Source organism: Leopardus geoffroyi, chromosome A3 (assembly GCF_018350155.1).
Source record: "Leopardus geoffroyi isolate Oge1 chromosome A3, O.geoffroyi_Oge1_pat1.0, whole genome shotgun sequence".
Classification (NCBI taxonomy): Eukaryota; Metazoa; Chordata; class Mammalia; order Carnivora; family Felidae; genus Leopardus; species Leopardus geoffroyi.
The window spans coordinates 41,966,534-41,984,146 of record NC_059336.1 but is presented as its reverse complement, the minus strand read 5'-3'; the positions used below and the strand labels follow the sequence as shown (position 1 = coordinate 41,984,146).

Sequence of the window (17,613 nt, the reverse complement as noted above, 5' to 3'; positions counted from 1 at the left end):
GAGTAAGATTTAAAATTCTACCCATGCATTTTATGGTTTGAAAATGTACTTTGACAGAATGAAAGACTTGTTTGAAGACCTTTCTGAATCTATTTTGTATTGCCCATTACAGAGGTGGTTATGGTGATACAGTGACATGTGTGACACACCTGTAACTGGCTGAGATGATGTCCTTGATGCCTTGCTTGACTGTCCAAATGGCTTCACCCCGGGATGTTTTGGGATTCCAGTGAAGGGCCTTTGTCCGTGTTTTTTCACAGTAAATTTGCTTATCTGTGTAGTGTGCACACAGAGTTACGTTCTTTAATGAATAGCGTGACTTAGGTTCTGATGGGTTTTAGATACTGTTGTAAAGAAAGTCCACCCTTGAAAGAAAATCAGGGATAGCTTTTTAAAATATTGGACTTAGATTTGAGTTAGAAATAAATAAAGATACATTTCTTCCCATTTTCCTAACCCATACATGGATGTCTTAAATGTATTATTTGAAAAAAAAAAAATGCTTCTCTTTAGATGCAGAGTGCCCTCTCTAGAGTAGCTTTTCATCTAGAAATGTATGGCCCTTGAAGCCCTTGACATACCATAAGTGGTTTGACCCATAAAACTATTGGCAGAATGAAAACCTCACTGAGTTTCCTGCATCCTGAAATGTACCTGACAGTTTATTCCCGTCCGATGGCAGACATCATTTGAATAGGAATTCTTCATTGCACTTAAAAATATCTCCACATAGGGGCACCTGGGTGGCTCAGTCGGGTGGTTGAGCAACCGACTCTTGATTTCTGCTCAGGTCATGATCCCAGGATTGTGGGATCCAGCCCCACATCAGGCTCTGCACTGAGCGTGGAACCTGCTTAAGATTCTTTCTCTCTCCCTCTGCCCTTACCTCACTGGTGCGTGTTCTGTCTCTAAAACAAAACAAAACAAAACAAAACAAAACAAAACATTCCACATATATTTTACTTTTTAATGTGGACCTTTCCTGTGTGTGAAGGCAAGTTGCCAGAATGAATAGTCCAGCTGTATATGATATTATCAGGCTCCCCTGACTTAGGACATGATAATCATTTTAATTTGTATACCATGCTATTGGGATCTTTTTTTCTTTTCTTTTGTTGTTGTTGTTGTTTGTTTCTTAATTTTTGAGAGAGAGAGAGAGAGAGAGAGAGAATGAGTAGGGGAGGAGCAGAGAGAAAGGGAGACACAGAATCTGAAACAGGGCTCCAGGCTCTGAGCTGTCAGCACAGAGCCTGACGCGGGGCTCGAACTCAGGAATGGCGAGATCATGACCTAGGCTGAAGTCAGACGCTTAACCAACTGAGCCACCCAGGCACCCTATGGGATCTTTTTTTCAGTGTCATAAAAATTTTATTTATCTAAAGTGAACACTTAAGGATGATTTGATAGGATCACCCACACTATTCTATGTAAAGGGAAGTATTTCGACGATTATTGGTGCGACTTGTTTTACTTAATGATTTACTAAGTTGTGGCAGTGAAGGAAAAGAAAGATCAGCCTTTTTATTTTTTTTTTTTATTTTTTTTATTTTTATTTTATTTTATTTTTTTTTAAATTTTTTTTTTTCAACGTTTATTTATTTTTGGGACAGAGAGAGACAGAGCGTGAATGGGGGAGGGGCAGAGAGAGAGGGAGACACAGAATCGGAAACAGGCTCCAGGCTCTGAGCCATCAGCCCAGAGCCTGACGCGGGGTTTGAACTCAGGGACCGCGAGATCGTGACCTGGCTGAAGTCGGACGCTTAACCGACTGCGCCACCCAGGCGCCCCAAGATCAGCCTTTTTAAATGAACCTGAGGAAATCCTTGAAGGAAGCCTTATCATACAGACAGAAAAGTTTAATTTATTAAAAGTTTTCCATATTCTGTCTGAGGGATGTCTTGAGACGTATCGTGTGAGCCAGTTGCCTTTTATCTTCTTTCGTGACCGAGGGCTGCTGCTGTAATTGAAGGAGTATTTTTGTGGGTGAGGGTGAGGATGGAAGAGATAGTTAAGTCTATTTTAGAGCACACTGAAGATAAAATTCTTTGGTTAACTTCATACGTTATAATAAAAACAGGAGTCCAATTTAAAATAATTTATCACACTATGAAACTATAAATTGTTGTGGGACAGTACAGGCTTATCCTAAATTAATTAAATTTGTGATGCTCAGTGAAATAAGCAGGTGTTCTTAAGTACCCATTAAAAATCTCTGTATGATTTTTTTCTGGTAACATTGCTCTATTCCTACAATGTTCCAAATGCTGCCATGGTTCATTGTGATGGTTATTCAAATCAAAGTCCCATTATTGGGCTAAGGGCAGCTAAATAAAAATCAACTCCTTTTAACAAGTTTTTGTATTTGCCAGTGCAAAATGGCAAATGCATCAGAATTTCAAAAGTACAAAGTAAATAAAGCACAAGAATATAACATGTATTTGTTTCTCCTACTACAGAGGAATACACAGATAGGTGTAGTTGTTTGTATATATACATATATATGAACTCTATATTTAAGAGTTATTTACGTACAGGGAAACTGCATATTGTAAGTGTACAGATTATTGAATTTTCGCAAGCCGGATCCACCGATCTAACCTGCGTCCCTATCAAGGAACATAAATTACCAGCATCCTGGAAGACCCCCTTGATATTCCTTTTCCAGGTGCTACCTGCCATTTCTGTCAAGAGTAACTATTATCCTGACTTCTGAGGGCATAGATTAGGTTTTAGTGTTGCCTATTTTTGTTCTTTATGTAAATGGAATCATGTAGTATATACTCTTGGTCTCATTTCTTTCATTCGATGTCGTGTTTGTGAGATTGATCCATGGTGTTGCATGTAGTTGTAGATCCGTTCATTCTCACTGCTATATTGTATTCCATCACACAAGTGTGTCCCAACTCATTTATCCAGTGTAATTTTGATGGGCATTTGGGGAGTTTCCTTTATGGGGCTATAAGTGCTGTTGCTGACTTTCTTCTGCATGTCATTTAGCGAATGTACCGACGCGTTTCTGTTAGCTTTATACTTAAGAGTGGAGTTGGTGGGTCGGAAGGTGTACATATGCTCAGTTTTAGCCAGACAGTTTTTACAGTGCCTGTACTGGTTTACATCTACCATGAGCACACGAAAGTGCCCGATCTCACTGCTGCAGGCCCTTGTCCACACTGGGTTCTGTCCAGTTTTCATTGTGACCATCTGACGGATGCACTGTTATGTTACAGAAGGATTTAGTTTGCACTTCTCAGATGATCAATGAAGTTGAGTATTTTGATCGCTTGTCCTTTCAAGTGTTCTCTTTTGTTATATTTAAAGCATGTTTTCAGAATTCTCCTTTAAAGCTGACAGAGAGAACGTCTGTGAACTCTTTCTCTTGGATATATCTGGAGATGAGAAAATTAAACAATATAGAAATGAAATAAGCCAGAAAAGTCGGGAAGCAAAGGAGGACACTAAAATGGAAATAGGATGAATTTCTCATCTGTATAGCTGGAGTCACAGGGAAACTTTTTATTTTTTTTTATTTTTTATTTTTTTCTTTTTCAACGTTTTTATTTATTTTTGGGACAGAGAGAGACAGAGCATGAGCGGGGGAGGGGCAGAGAGAAAGGGAGACACAATCGGAAACAGGCTCCAGGCTCTGAGCCATCAGCCCAGAGCCTGACGCGGGGCTCAAACTCACGGACCGTGAGATCGTGACCTGGCCGAAGTCGGACGGTTAACCGACTGCGCCACCCAGGCGCCCCAACAGGGAAACTTTTTAAATGATAGCTAGATAATAGAAATGTCATCATGTGCAAACTTTTAAGACACATCTCCAGGAGGGTCACAGACGGAAACTGTTACATGATATTTGTATGAATGAACACAGGCCTACTAGGTAATTCAGAGAGGAAAGGAAGAAGTACAAAACAGCATTATGTTGTTTTTACATTTTATTTATATTATGCATACCTTAAAAAAGCACTTTATGGGGCGCCTGGGTGGCTCAGTAGGTTGAATGTCCGAGTCTTGATTTCAGCTCAGGTCATGATCTCAGGGTCATAGGATCTAGCCCTGGTTTGGGCTCTGTGCTGAGTGTGGAGCCTGCTTGATATTTTCTCCCTCTCTCTTCCCCTTCCCTTCCCCCTCCCCCTCATTCATGTGCTCTTTCTCTAAAACAAACAAAAAAACACTTTATTATAGTAAAGAGTGTAATTCATAATTAAAACCAAACATATCAACTTTTATAAAGAAAAAAACCCCAAAAACTATAGGAAATAGCAGGAGACAAAGCCAAACATATTTGCCACAGGGAGCTGTAATCCTCTGTCTCATTTCATGAGAGCTCACATAGACCAAGGTAAGGAAGGATGTAGCATATTTACATAACACCATGAAAATTTGCTCTAATCAGTACAAACCAGGAGAAATAGATCACCAACTTGTGCCACAAGTCTCCTTATTGTGAAAAGGGCTTCTTTTTTTTTTTTTTTTTTAATATTTTTATTTATTTTTGAGAGAGCAAGTGAGTGGGGTAGAGGCAGAGAGGAAGGGGGCAGAGGATCCAAAGTGGGCTCTGTGCTAATAGCGGTAAAGTCGATGCAGGGCTTGAACCCACAAACTGCGAGATCATGACCTGACACTCAACCGACTGAGCCATCCAGGTGCCCCCAAAAGTGCTTCTATTAAAAAAAAAATAAGGAAAAGATCACAAGCTGACCGAAAAGTGAATAAAGAATATGAGCACAATTCACAGGAAAAAGTTTCAAATGGTTTCTAAGTCTATGAAAAAATATTCAATGTCCCTTGAAATACAGTAAATGCAAATATTAAGAACAGTGAGATGAAAATATACGGATATGGATACATAGTCATTAAGCTGTGTATTTTGCTGCATGTAAATTATACCTCACATTTCTTAGAAAACCTATCAGATGGGCAAAGATCAAAATGCTTAATTGCAGAGTATATTGGCCCGGGTGGGAGGCGACAGGTGCTTATACATGTCGTTGGTGGAGTTGATGCTGCTGCAGTTGTGATGCCATGTTACCATTGGTTTAACACATGAACTTCATCTGAGTATTATTTAGTCCCAAACGTCTTTCTTCTCAATGGACACCTTGCAAACAGTAATTTAATTGAAAATGGTTTAGTTTGAGCAGATATTTCCTTTAAGAGGACTTAGGTGAGTTTACCAAAAGGCCTAGTGGTCATGATAGCCCGCCCACCCGCATGTGTTCAGTCGGTGATTATCTGCTGAGTTGACGACGTGGTAGGAATGTTTCAGCTTTGAGTATAGATGAAAAATCCCTATAGCGGAGTCGGTGAAATTAGCCATGTTATAAAGGGGTCACTAATTGCTGTGAAAATTGTCAGCCACATATAAACTGTGCAGGCATAATAAAGCCTGCCACCTGCATTTCTTCACTGGCAACTATTTGTCGAGTACCATCTGTGTGCAAGACGGCATGCTAGGTGCTGCAATAATGTGCTGTAGTAATGTGTTAGCAAAACTCCTTTTTTCCTGCTATGGATGAATTTCCTTTACTAGTGCTTATCTTGTTGGCTTTATTCTCCGTGATCTGGGTAAAAGTGGGAGGCCATCTTTATCACCAGACAACATCTCTAATGATAAAAATGGCCCCTAATAGGAGAATTGCATCTGGATTAGGATGGACTGTATATAAACTGTAAATGTGGGTGGAAAGCCATAGATTTGGGTTTACCTGAGTGCAGTGACTCTTGTAACTGAGGATGTCTCTTGTGGACCCTAGAGGGTATGCCTGAACAAGAGATGCTGCCTCTGGCGGGGTGTGGGGCTTCTAGGCCAAGGTGAGCCCCCTAGGTGCGTGTTTCAATCTCAGTCCTTCGAGAGGGCTAAAGATGGTAGCTCCTGACAGCTGTGGGGACTGTTACAGAGACTTCATGAGGACCTTGCTGTCCTGTCCATGTGGAGTGTGGCCCATGGTAATCTTGTCAGCCTGAAAGTTTAACTGAGCCAACGAAGACCACTTATGGCTGTTGCATTCATTTGAATAGAAATTGAAATGTAAATAATAATGAAAAAAAAATGCTACAGTCTCTGAGGAGGAGAAGTTGGCAGTTAAAAAAAAAAAAACATACATATAAATGACTCACAAATTCCTTTGGAGGAATTTATTGATACACCTATGTACATGGTAGACCGTGGTATAGGATTGCTGTTTGTAGCATTGCTGGTAAAACAGAAGATTAGAAAGAAACCCTGCATTTCCATTACTAGGAAAGTGCTGACATAAATTATGGATTATTCATACATATGGATATATGATTTGAATATTCAAATATTGTCCACATATATATATATTTATATATGTATACATATATGGAATACTGTATGGTGAATTGGAATTGTTAAAAAGAACGAAGTGGTTTTATTTGTACTGAATTTTCTCCAGAATATATTGTTGAGCGAAAATGGCAGTGTTCAGAATAGTGTTCTGCTAGTGTTTGTGCTGTTTAAAAAACAACAAAAATATGTGTGCATATGACCAGAATGACTTCAGGTTTACACAGCATATTGGGAAAAAGTGGTTGCCTGTGGATGGGGAGGGAGGAAGACCCTCTCTATTTTTTGTTTTTTAAATTTTTTACTTGAGTATAGCTGATGCACAGTTTCAGGTGTACGGCATAGTGATTCAACATCTTGTGATGTTCTGCTCACAAGTGTAGCTACCATCTGTCACCACACAACGCTATTAAAATATCATTGACTATGTCCCCTCTGCTGTATCTTTGAAAGTTTTTTTTTAATGTTTATTTATTTTTGAGAGAGAGCCAGAGCACAAGTGGGAGATGGGCAGAGAGAGAGAGGGAGGGAGACACAGAATCTGAAGCAGGCGCCAGGCTCCAGGCTCCAGGCTGTCAGCCCAGAGCCTGATGCGGGGCTCGAACTCACGAACTGCGAGATCATGACCTGAGCCACAGTGGGATGTTTAACCAACTGAGCCACCCAGAAGTCCTCACACCCCCGCCCCCTCCACATGCTGTGCCTTTTATATGACCCCTTTCTTTTATTTCTGATGACATCCTAGGGAGCACTATGTCCCTACCTCTCAGATTATGAGTTCCGAATACAGTCAGAGCCCCTCTGTGCCCTACCTGGCTCCCTGTGCTTCCCCTTCTGTGTCTTGTCCCAGTTCTAACCAGATTTTGGTGTTTGTCATTCACGTGTCAATCTTTATACCTTTGCAATGCTCATAAAGAAATGGGTAGCCATACCACACATGGAGTATAATCCAGCAGTGAAACTAAATTTAATTTGCATGTATCAACATGTATAATTCTCAGAAGCCTGTGATTGAGCAAGACTTATGCTTCTTTTTGAATTTTGTACATTGTGCGTATTCAGAACAGATGAATTCTTTCAGATTTAGAGATTTAGACCGTGTTTGATTTTGGTAAAATGTCAGTATGTAACATGTTTGTCTTTTTCCTTTGCTTTACTGATTTGTATTGCAAATGTGGGTTTGCTAGGATGCTATGGTTTTGAATATTATGAGATATGTACCCCATTGATTAAAGACTCAGTGATGACTGACACTTTTGGGGTGGTTGTGGGACAGTACTTTTCACCTTTGCTTAATAGTTATTTGGCTCTTTTTGATAATTTATTAATCATGGACAAATCCTTCCTGTAGATTATTGCTGTTTACTAATTATTTTTCTCTTTTATGGCTTAAATTGTAGATTGCCCTCTTAGACTCCCCCACAGCCTTAAGTATGGAGGAAAAACTTCAGCAGAATGAAGCAAGAGTAAGTGATACCTGACTCGTTATTTTTTAAAAATCTTTTCACTGTTATTTTAAGTGCACGCTTTTTAATACTTGCTGTTTAAACTCATTTTCCTTCTTCATTTCACTGAACCCTCCCTCTGCCTCACCCCATTTTTAAAGAAGCACAATGGTTGACTCTTGGTGTATCTCATCGTGTCCTCTGTGACTTATTAAATGGGATTTGTCTGGTACATGATGGTTACTGCAACTGAAATTCACATGCAGGCCGGGAGGCTGCTCGGTACTTCAGAGCACACAGGAGCCCCGAGTCGAGGGAGGCCATGTTCAACTTTCATGAGACAGCGGTGGTCCCTACAGCTTAACCGTAGCTGAAGAATGACCACCGTTTAGTCTTTTTGTCATCCCTTTACTTTGTTTCCAGTGGGAAGTGCAGCACTGGGGGAATCTCTGAATACTCCACGTGGATGCTTAGTTTCCCTTAAGCTAGGGAGAGCTGAAGCAGGGAGAGGGAGTGGCAGTGAGTGACCAGAAAGAGAGTGGCTCTGGAGATGTCGTGGGCTGACGTTGAGTGCTGGTATGCTGGCTCTTTCTGAAAGCCAGTTTCATGGCTGACCTGGTTCTGTACTATTTTTGTTTTTTAAAAAAAGAGTCGTCTGTGAAAGAAAAACAGGCACTGAGAACATTTTTTGGGTTGGATTTTGTTCACTCTGCTGAATGGTTATAGCAGATTGAGAAAGAAAATTGGATTCTATTGGTAAAGCTCTTTGAAGAGTACACAATACTGAAAATATAAATTGGCTTGTAGTTAGGAACTTGTTGACACTTCCCTGGGTAATTATGCTGATGAATTTGCTGATAATAGCATGAGTAAAAACATTAGTTTCTTACTCCCTATTTTTCTGATGAAATTTTGTATTTTAGTGCTTCAAATTCTAATTTTGAGTGCTTCGAAATGGATATAGTCTTATATTGTTTCTTAATAATAGTTTTCAGGAATACCTAGCAAGTTAATAGAAAGCAATAAACATCTTAATTTGAATGCATTACACATGCTGTGACAGAAATGACTACGTATCTCGTTCATAACAATTTCTAGGTTTTAAGCTAGTTTTCTGCTGACCTTTTACAATCGTTTGCTGTCTGTTTAGCTATAAATCTTATCACCTGGTCATTTGCTAGAGGTGGTATCACACATTGGTCTATTTTGTAAATGAAGATTATTTGCTTTAAAATCAATAGTAAAATAAACCCAAGGCATACTTAACAATTTGTTTAAAGCTAGAATTGTTTGATTGAATTGGAAAAGGATTGATTGGCTTGTCATTTCTTCAGGGAGAACACACCTGTTGGGGAAATGCAGAAGCATTTATTATTGAATGCCGTGTTTGTCCGATAAATTGCCAGTGAGAATCTGTGAACCGATGATTATAAATTGGTAAATTGAATATACCAGTCCTTCCTTCTTCTGTAGGGAGAAAAGGCAGAACATTCCCTCTCGGAACATTGCCTCTCTGAAAGCTTTTCCAAAACACACCCTGATAGCCAGGTGGCTTTAACTGCCATCATTAGAGCCTGAAGTTGCCATCACTCAAGGGATGAGATGAAAGACTGGAGTGAATGTGCAGTTCCAGACAGCTCAGGACAGTCTTTGCAAACCGTTAAAAACACACAAAAAGCAAAACTAGAGAGGGTCGGTCCTGTTTCTTTCATTTATGTGGTTTTAACCAAGAAGATGATTGATTTTGATTTTAATAACTAGTGAAAATGAAGTGGTATTCTTTTAACTTAGTCAGCCCTATTTGGGGTAAATGGAGTAAAATGAATGACTGCCGAACAATTGAGTATAGGTGGGTTAGGTGTGGTTTGGTTTTCCTCTCCGGTAAGCTGTCCCTTCAGTTTCCCCACTTGTCAGTAACAAAGGCTTTCTGTCGGGGAGGTGTCTGACATGAGCACCTCCTCCAGTTGCTATATACTCAGTGGCGTGTGGGGGGTGTCTTGCTGTTGGCAGTGAGAGTGCAAGCAGGTGTATTCCCGGCATGCACTTTGGCCTGGTTAAATAAGCTAATGTCTCAGCTGCAAGAGCGGTACGTTCAGATGGGATGGGAGTGGAGAAGTGGCAGAACTGCTAAAGTAGGGAAGGAGGAAGGCTTTGAAAGGACGAGTGTCATCTGTCTGTCCAATCCTACCCCGTCCCTGGGGGGAGTCACTCTGTTTTAGCTTCAGGGATATTCATTTTTACAGGACACATTTTTTTTTTTTTTTTCCTACTGCTCAATCTAATATCACTGTTTGCTTCTTAATGAATTACTTACTAGGACCATTTACAAAGTTTTATGGAACCAGCAAAATATTTTTATTAGACTTGAGGAGCGGTTTCCAACTGTGCTGTGTTCAACAATTGGGGGGATATTTTCTCCCCTAGGTTACAGCAGACTGGAAAGAAGCTGATTTTTATCAAAAGATTTTTGCTTTTACTAAAAGAGTTACAGAGCTACCTTTTTTCTTTTTTAAGATAGAATGAGATTTATAAGTCCTATTAATTAGCTAAAGCGGCAGATTATCTCTTAAAGAAAACTGCAGCATCCAAGGTGATTTAATCACCCCATCTAATTAGAAAGAAAAGCAAATCACTATTTTTTTAGGACCTAGTGTATAATTGGGAAAAATTAACCCATTTAATGGGGCATTCCCATTCTTGAACTTGTAATTTTTAGTTAATATCCAAGGAAGCAGCTTTTACTTAAGTATACCATGAAAAAGACTGTTGTAAAACTATAGGCAACTTGACAATTTTTTTTTCCTGTTCTTTCCTTTGCTACAATGTAGGTTGTAGAATGAGATCAGCTTATTTGATTTATATTTGGTGATAGTTCTTTCAGGGATCAAAATTACTATGTAATTAAAGATATATATTGTACATCCTTCCATAAGCTATAAGAGGTTAGAAACTTTCTAGAAGAAAACCACAATAATGGATAATGAAGCAATCACACATGTGTACTTTTCCTTTTAGGTTCAAGAATTGACCAAGGAATGGACAAATAAGTGGAATGAAACCCAAAATATTTTGAAAGTAAGGACTATAATATGGTGCCTTAATCTTACTATCTTGGCTTAAATAGATAAAACTTTTTTTTTCCCTTCTACCTGATATATGGCTACTACATGCTTTGCTTAAGGTAAGACCAATGACTTTTGGGGGATTTGGGTTCTGGTTTAATTTTGAAGAAATGGAAATAGGAAATAGAGCTATGAGACATTAAAGGTGTGTATTTTCACATGCAGAGGGGTTGCTGATATGTAAGGTGTTTGTTTTTCCTTGCTGGAGTTTTTCCATTTTTGACTCAGCACATATTAAACTCCACTTAGTATTCAAGGGCATCCACTTTGCTTTCCTGCTTTTGTTAAACCCAGTGTAAAAGTGATAGGTTAAATGGAGGGGGGGGGCGGGATAAAAAAGTCTTGTGTCAGTATTGTAGAATGTGTGTGCATAGCATGGCTAGATTTCAGATTACGAAACTAGTAATTTCCTATTGGAATTTTTTTGTGTGTGTCTCAAGGGCTAGACAGAGATGGTCTGCATGTTTGGCGATGCTAGTTGTGAAAGGATGTCACCAGTGGCCTCCAATTTTCATTTTCTGTGCTTCAAAATACACGCTTCTTCGTGTTTCCGGCTATTGCCGAGTTGGCAGAAAACCTGAGTCCTCTATTGAGGGTCAATACCTCAGCGACATTTGAGGTTCGGACCGGAATATAAGCTTTGATAGTGTCTGACTTCACACATGATGGAGGGGGATTCAGAGACCACTGAATCCTGGGTTTGTTTTTGAGGCCTATTCAGACAAAGTATTCTGGAAAGAGTGAAATGTCCTGTACCATAGGTGAGGCTGGAGAGACCAGGTTTATGTCTTGGCAGAACCCTACCCTATATATGAAAAATGGGGCACCCACTTAACCGTTTCATGGGGGCAAACTCTTGAAGGCCTCGGTCAGCCATGTAGTTCTGTGCCTGACAGCTCTGAAAGAGGTCAGCAGCATATGCTATAAAGTTCTCCACGTGCCATTTAGGCAGCTTGGCCTGCTTTGAGGCTTAAAAAGACTTTCTCACAAGGTGGGAGGTTGAGCTGTGCTTCTCAGTGGGGGTGGGTTGTGATGGTCTGAGAGATGATGTTTCCCGTTACAGAAAGTAAGGGTTTCTGGAGGGGAGCCTCCTGATTCTGATGATAGTGTCATATTATTTTGAAGTACTTCTTCAGCATTTCCCATGTCAATAGATTTTTGTTCAGGAGACTGAGCAAAAGACCTCACTTGCATTTGCAAGTACCATAGTCAGGTGTGGAGCAAGCACCCCCAAGACATGGGTAGTTTTCATCCTGTAGCTGCATCAGCTCTAAGGAGCAGTGCCACAGCCCCTGCCTGGGAAGCCTACGTCGTTTGACCTTTCATGACGTGATGTACACTCACCTCAGTAAATTTGCAAAGAGAGAAGACGGAAATCTGTTCCATTTAAGGAACAGAGAAACGAGATAGCTCTTTGAAAAGTCATTAGCGCATGTAGTATCTGTTAGCACAGGAGGCAGTGCGCCTTTTCATAAGGTGATTTTTGGGCCCTGAGGCTAAGTTCTCCTCCAATTCCAATTCTATTATTCATAAATCTTTATTTTTATTTTTTTATAACTATTCAGATGAGAAGAATGGAAATGCGTTGTGTGCTAGGTGTCAAAGGTTATGAGAAAGGCTAATGATATTTCAAATTTTATTTGGCTAATTTTATTTCAAATTTCAAATTGTCTCTCGCTCTTGCAAGCCCATTTTAGATTTCTCTGCTGGTATTTGTGTTTTAAATCTGTAGTCATTTTCAGCTTATATTTGCTGTTTTAGAGGCGGTCTTCCTCTCTTACTGGAAGACGGTGCCTGAGGGCTGAGGTGAAGGAAAGAAGGCTCAAACGCTGTTTTTGAAAGCATTCTTTGGAAATTGATGAGGAAAATGAGTGTTGTTCGATGAGTTTGTATCTGTGCGGTAATCTGTGTAATCCTTTCCCCTATTTCTGTTGTCGGACGGGTCTTCATCAGCTATTGCTCTAATAATGCTGCAGAGAACCCACCCCAACCCAGTGGCTTAAAACCACGTTTTCTCTCACGCGTGTGCAGGTTGGCTGGGGGTTGGCTGGGAGTTGGCTGGGCTTGGCTCCAGGGTCTCATGTGGATCTGCCCCACATGTCCCTCATCCTCTTGGACCGGCTGGTTTTCTGGGGCGTGCTCTTCTCATGGTCTTGGCCAAGGTACAGGCGGGCATGCTGAGTCGTGCAGGTGTGTTTTAGGCTTCTGCTTGCGCCGTGCTCGCTAGCGTCACATTGACCAAAGCAAGTCACTTGACTGAACTAAAAAGCAAAGGGGAAAGAAGGATATTTTACTCACAATTAGGCGGTGCCAGGGTGTAAATGCAAACGTGCTTTCAGATCAGTAGTTCAGTCTGCACGTGCCTGTGCTAAACTGTGGGAACTTGCTCTTATACCGAATTTGCACATTTTGTAGAGACAGGCCCAGTGAACCAGTAGGTTCCCAGGATGATGTTCATTGTCAAGACCCCACTGTTGACTCTGCCAGTTTCCCTGTTATTATCCTTTCCAAACCCCAATTCTGAACATCCAAGGAGAGTCCTTTGGGGAACAGGCAGATGAGAGTTATAACATCCAGGGGATAAAGGGAGAGACCAGCGCTGATTCAGTGTTTGTTGGTGCCACGCCTGTCTGCCTTGTTTCTTTTTCTTGTCCCAGTTTATCGACGAGTCGTTTCAGAGGAGCCACATGGCTATTGCTTGAAGAGAGGACTAAGGAGAGGGGCATAACCCATCTCGTCAGGTGTCACATTGGTTTTTGTTGGCGTTGAGATGCCGGTGCTGGATGCTTGCATCTCCTCGGTCAGTGATGAGACCCGAGATTAGTTCATCGGCATACGCCACATGGAGGTGCTTTGGGAGTACATGAGAGCCCCCTCTCCTGCAGGGGTGGGACTCTCAGTCAGTGTACAAGGCAAAGGTCTCTTAAAGTCAGATTCATGTGAATTACGCTTGGAAGTTCCTTAATTTCCCTGGAAATCACTAGAGGCTGGGGTCCTGGATGCTCACAAGCCAAGGAGTAACTTTGTTCCTTTCTTTTCATTGGGCCTGTTGCTTCCCTTGCTCTGGATGAGGGATCCAAGGTCCTCCTGAGTGGGGGTGGAGGGAGAGCAGAAGGCTGCTGGCCAGATTCATGCTCTGACAAAGGGTGATGGCTATTTGCAGCCAGACTGGTGGCACCGCGGTGGCAGTGACGGAGCCTCAGGCTTCGATCTGCGGAACTTGGATCTCAGGCTTCAGTTCTCTTTCTGACTCGCTGGGTCGTGACACTTACCCACAACCATCACATACTCCTAGCTTGGATATCATGGTGGATGGCAACCTGTTCCCTAGATCCAGGTTAACAGGGGAAGAGATAATAAAGTTCTAAGAGTTCTTTTGGAAGTGGCTAATGAAGGTAGAAAGTATGTTAATCTTGAGGAGGCTGTTCTTAGGCAGTTAGGTAATGAGAGTTTTACTATCCTTCACAATGGACTCTGTATATCCACTCTCTTGCCCTTAACCTGCCTTCCTTATTTCATTAATCTTCATTTTCTGCAAATTAGAGTTCAGACTCCCAGAGGTAGTGAGCTCCTCAGTTCTCTGTTTACTTTGACAGTTCTCCCTGCCCCTGGACCCCACCATCGCACCCGCCCTGCCAGACGTCTTGCTGGTCCCCGCACACCTGCGCATCGGGTCTTTTGGTGACTCTTGGCCTTTGCCTGTGTTGCTCCAGCATTCCAGATGTTTCCGCTTTCTGGACCCATCAGAATCCCTGTGGAAGCTCTGTCCCTGCTCACACTTTCACCCCACCTCCCAGTTGGAATGATTTTGTTCTCCTTGGGCCTTTAGAGCATTTGGCTTTCCCTCTGTCACAGCATCCATCATCATCTGAGGTTGGTGGCCTTGGTTTCTCCCCCTAAATAGGAGCAGGGTCTGGGTTAGGACTGTATTATTCTGTAAGCCAGCTTTGGGAACTCTGCCTCTCACTGGGCAGGCAAGCAGTGAAAACTTAACCTCATTAAAGTAGTATCAAGAAGCAAAAACCCAAACCAAGACTTTTATATTAACTCTCTAGGCTGTCATACGAAATATCACAGACCAGGGGGCTTAAACAGCAGAACTTTATCTGCTCACAGCTCTGGAGGCCTCAAGTCCAGGATGAAGGTGACGGCAGGGTTGGTTCCTCCCGAGGCCTCTCTCCTTGGCGTGTGTCCTCATGTGGTCTTTTCTCAGTGTGCCTGCCTGCACGGCTGCTCATACTGTGTGTGTCCCAGTCTTCTCTTTTTACGAGGACGTTAGTCATATTACACCCTAACTGCTTCATTTTAGTGTCATTACATAAAGGCCCCGTCTCCAAATACAGTTATGTTCTGAGGTACTGTGGATGAGGACTTCAGTAGCTCAATTTTAGGGGGACCCAATTCAGCCATAACCTTGAAGCACACGAATCTGATGGTCTGGGGGAAGAAGTAACACGGAGTGTTGTGCAGGCACTGGTCTTGTTCCTACCTGTGCCTTATGTTCCTCGTTCTTCTTTGAAAGGCTTATACATGAGGGTGTGTTTTTATCCTTAGAAGGAATGTGGCTGTGTTCCTTTGGATTATGGTCCAGCCCTTCATTTGAATCAGTTAGATATTCGCCAGACTGGGGCTCCTGGACCAGCACCATCTGCATCGCTGGCCCTCAGGCTCCACTGCAGATGAGCTAAGTCAGAATCTAAGGTGCCCGGGTGGCAGGTCTGCACCATACAGTTTGAGGAAAGGTGGGGAGGAGTCTTGGGCTTTTTTGCCGTCGGATCCCTTTCCCTACTTCTCCGGCCCTGCCTTGGGTCATGGGGGAGCTGGCCCCTGGGGGCTACCCTTTCTCAGGCTCCTGGGGGACTCCCCTGGAGATTGGAGTGAGAAAGCAGACATCTCCCCCTCAGGCTTCTTGTAGCATTCATGTGGCCCAGCCCTGGCCTTGCCCCTGTGTCCCTCCTGCCCAGGGGTGATGCTGGTTCCTGCTGGTGTCAGTTTCTGGGTGGCCTTACCATCCCCAGTGGCTTCCCAGCTCCTCCTTCAGCCAAGTAACCAATTCTCTGTTTTAAAGCCCCTGGGATGTAAGCACTGAAGCAGCTTCTGTTCCATGGTTCAACCTGGTCTGATAGCAGAGTCAGTCCCACATCTCAGTCTCTTGACGTGCTGTGCCGGCTCCTGAGAATCTGGGTTGGCTCTTCTCTTTTTGATCTTTCTAGTCTCTTCGAATACTGCCCCGGTGTGTTTTTCATCCTGGCTGAATTTGTGCTAAACCGTGATAACTCTCTCGGGTCTTGGAACTTAATGTTGTGATAAATCCAGCATCTACAAGCCTTGGGATCAATGCGTTCCTGAGGCCTTGGTGTATCGTTCCCTTTTTGCATAGCTTCCATATTGTGCTGACTGCTTACTGTTTGAAGTGTTTATAAAGTGGCTACTTGATGTGCCTCCTGGGGGCCTTTTGGCGTGGCTTTTTATAAATCCCGTATGTTTTATTGCTGATGAATTTTTTCAGGTAATGAGTCCCCGAATGCATTGTCCATTCCCACTTTCTTCCCCCTCACCCGACCCCTTCACATACCTCTTTGGTGCGTCTGCTTTGTACACGTTTTGGTTTCTCTGTTCCAGCGTTTTATAAACGGATGAAAAAAAAGTGCTCAAAGGTGTTATCTGACTTCCAAATAACTCCTTGAGTTCTGTGCTTCAAGATGAAGCACAGTCAGTTTGGACTGCATCATAGAGCTCTCAAGTGTCTGACAGATGGTGTGGCAGAAGGGAGCGCTACTCTGCGGGGTCTGTCCAGAGCCTAATGGTGAAGTTCAGTCTGCGGCCCCGAGGGGGCTCTCTGTTTGCATCCCTCCAGCCTTGGCTACTCTTCTCATTTTTTAAAAAACTAGGGTCTCCTCCTTACTGAAAGCATATTCTTCGATTACTCAGCGTCTGACTTGCTTTTGTGTTTTATTGTCCTGCACAGAACGTCTGACTTGGCACAAGTGTAGGTTGGGGAGGAAGCGGGCTGCTTAGTTGGAGAGACTTGTCCTTGATAAGTGAGCTACTTATATTAGTTCCATGAAAGTTGTTTTTTTGTGTTTTTATCCCCCCACCCCCACCCCAGACATTAATCATACGGATTTTTTTCTTAAAAAAATTTTTTTTAATGTTTATTTATTTTTGAGAGAGAGAGAACAAGTGAATGGGGGAGGGGCAGAGAGAGAGGGAGAGCGAGAATCCCAAGCAGGTTCCATGCCATCAGTGCAGAGCCTGACTCAGGGCTCGAACCCATCAACTGTGAGATCACAACCTGAGCTGAAATCAAGAGTCAGCCGCTTTATCAACTGAGCCTCCCAGGCGCCCCATGGAGTTTTTTGTTTTGTTTTGTTTTGTTTTGTTTTGTTTTGTTCCTTACACACAGTAAACAATGTTTGTTGAATTGAATTTGGAGGATGGAGCATATTTGAATCTATGTGACAGTGGGATCCATATGCAAATGATTTAAGTTTAAATTGTGCTGGGTCTTAATTTTCCATCCCTGAGGAAGAGAAGAGCAGGAGTATGGCAGGGCTGGCTAACACTTTGATGGAAGAAAATGTTTTACTTTTTCAGAATGTTTTGAGTAATAAGAAATAGAGTATAATGAAATTAGAATCCTTTCTTGGTTTAAGATTTTCTGAGCTTAAGTTTCATGGATAGGCCTACTTTAAACCAACTTATTTCTGTTTTATGATAGAATCAGTCAACT

At 42.1% G+C, this 17,613-nt stretch overlaps 1 protein-coding gene across 10 annotated transcripts in view; it reads left to right on the top strand.

Annotated features, from left to right (window-relative positions):
* The window catches only part of KIF16B (kinesin family member 16B), a 288,439-nt gene that overhangs the window by 57,169 nt on the left and 213,657 nt on the right, over positions 1-17,613 (top strand). For all 10 annotated transcript variants that reach the window (XR_006703358.1, XR_006703357.1, XR_006703353.1 and 7 more), the window contains 2 exons: positions 7,714-7,779; positions 10,774-10,833. Coding sequence is in view for 3 of the 10 variants with exons in the window: in XM_045445356.1 (XP_045301312.1) it covers positions 7,714-7,779; positions 10,774-10,833 (126 nt within the window). In the remaining 7 variants the exon portion in view is untranslated. The remainder of the gene's footprint in view (positions 1-7,713; positions 7,780-10,773; positions 10,834-17,613) is intronic.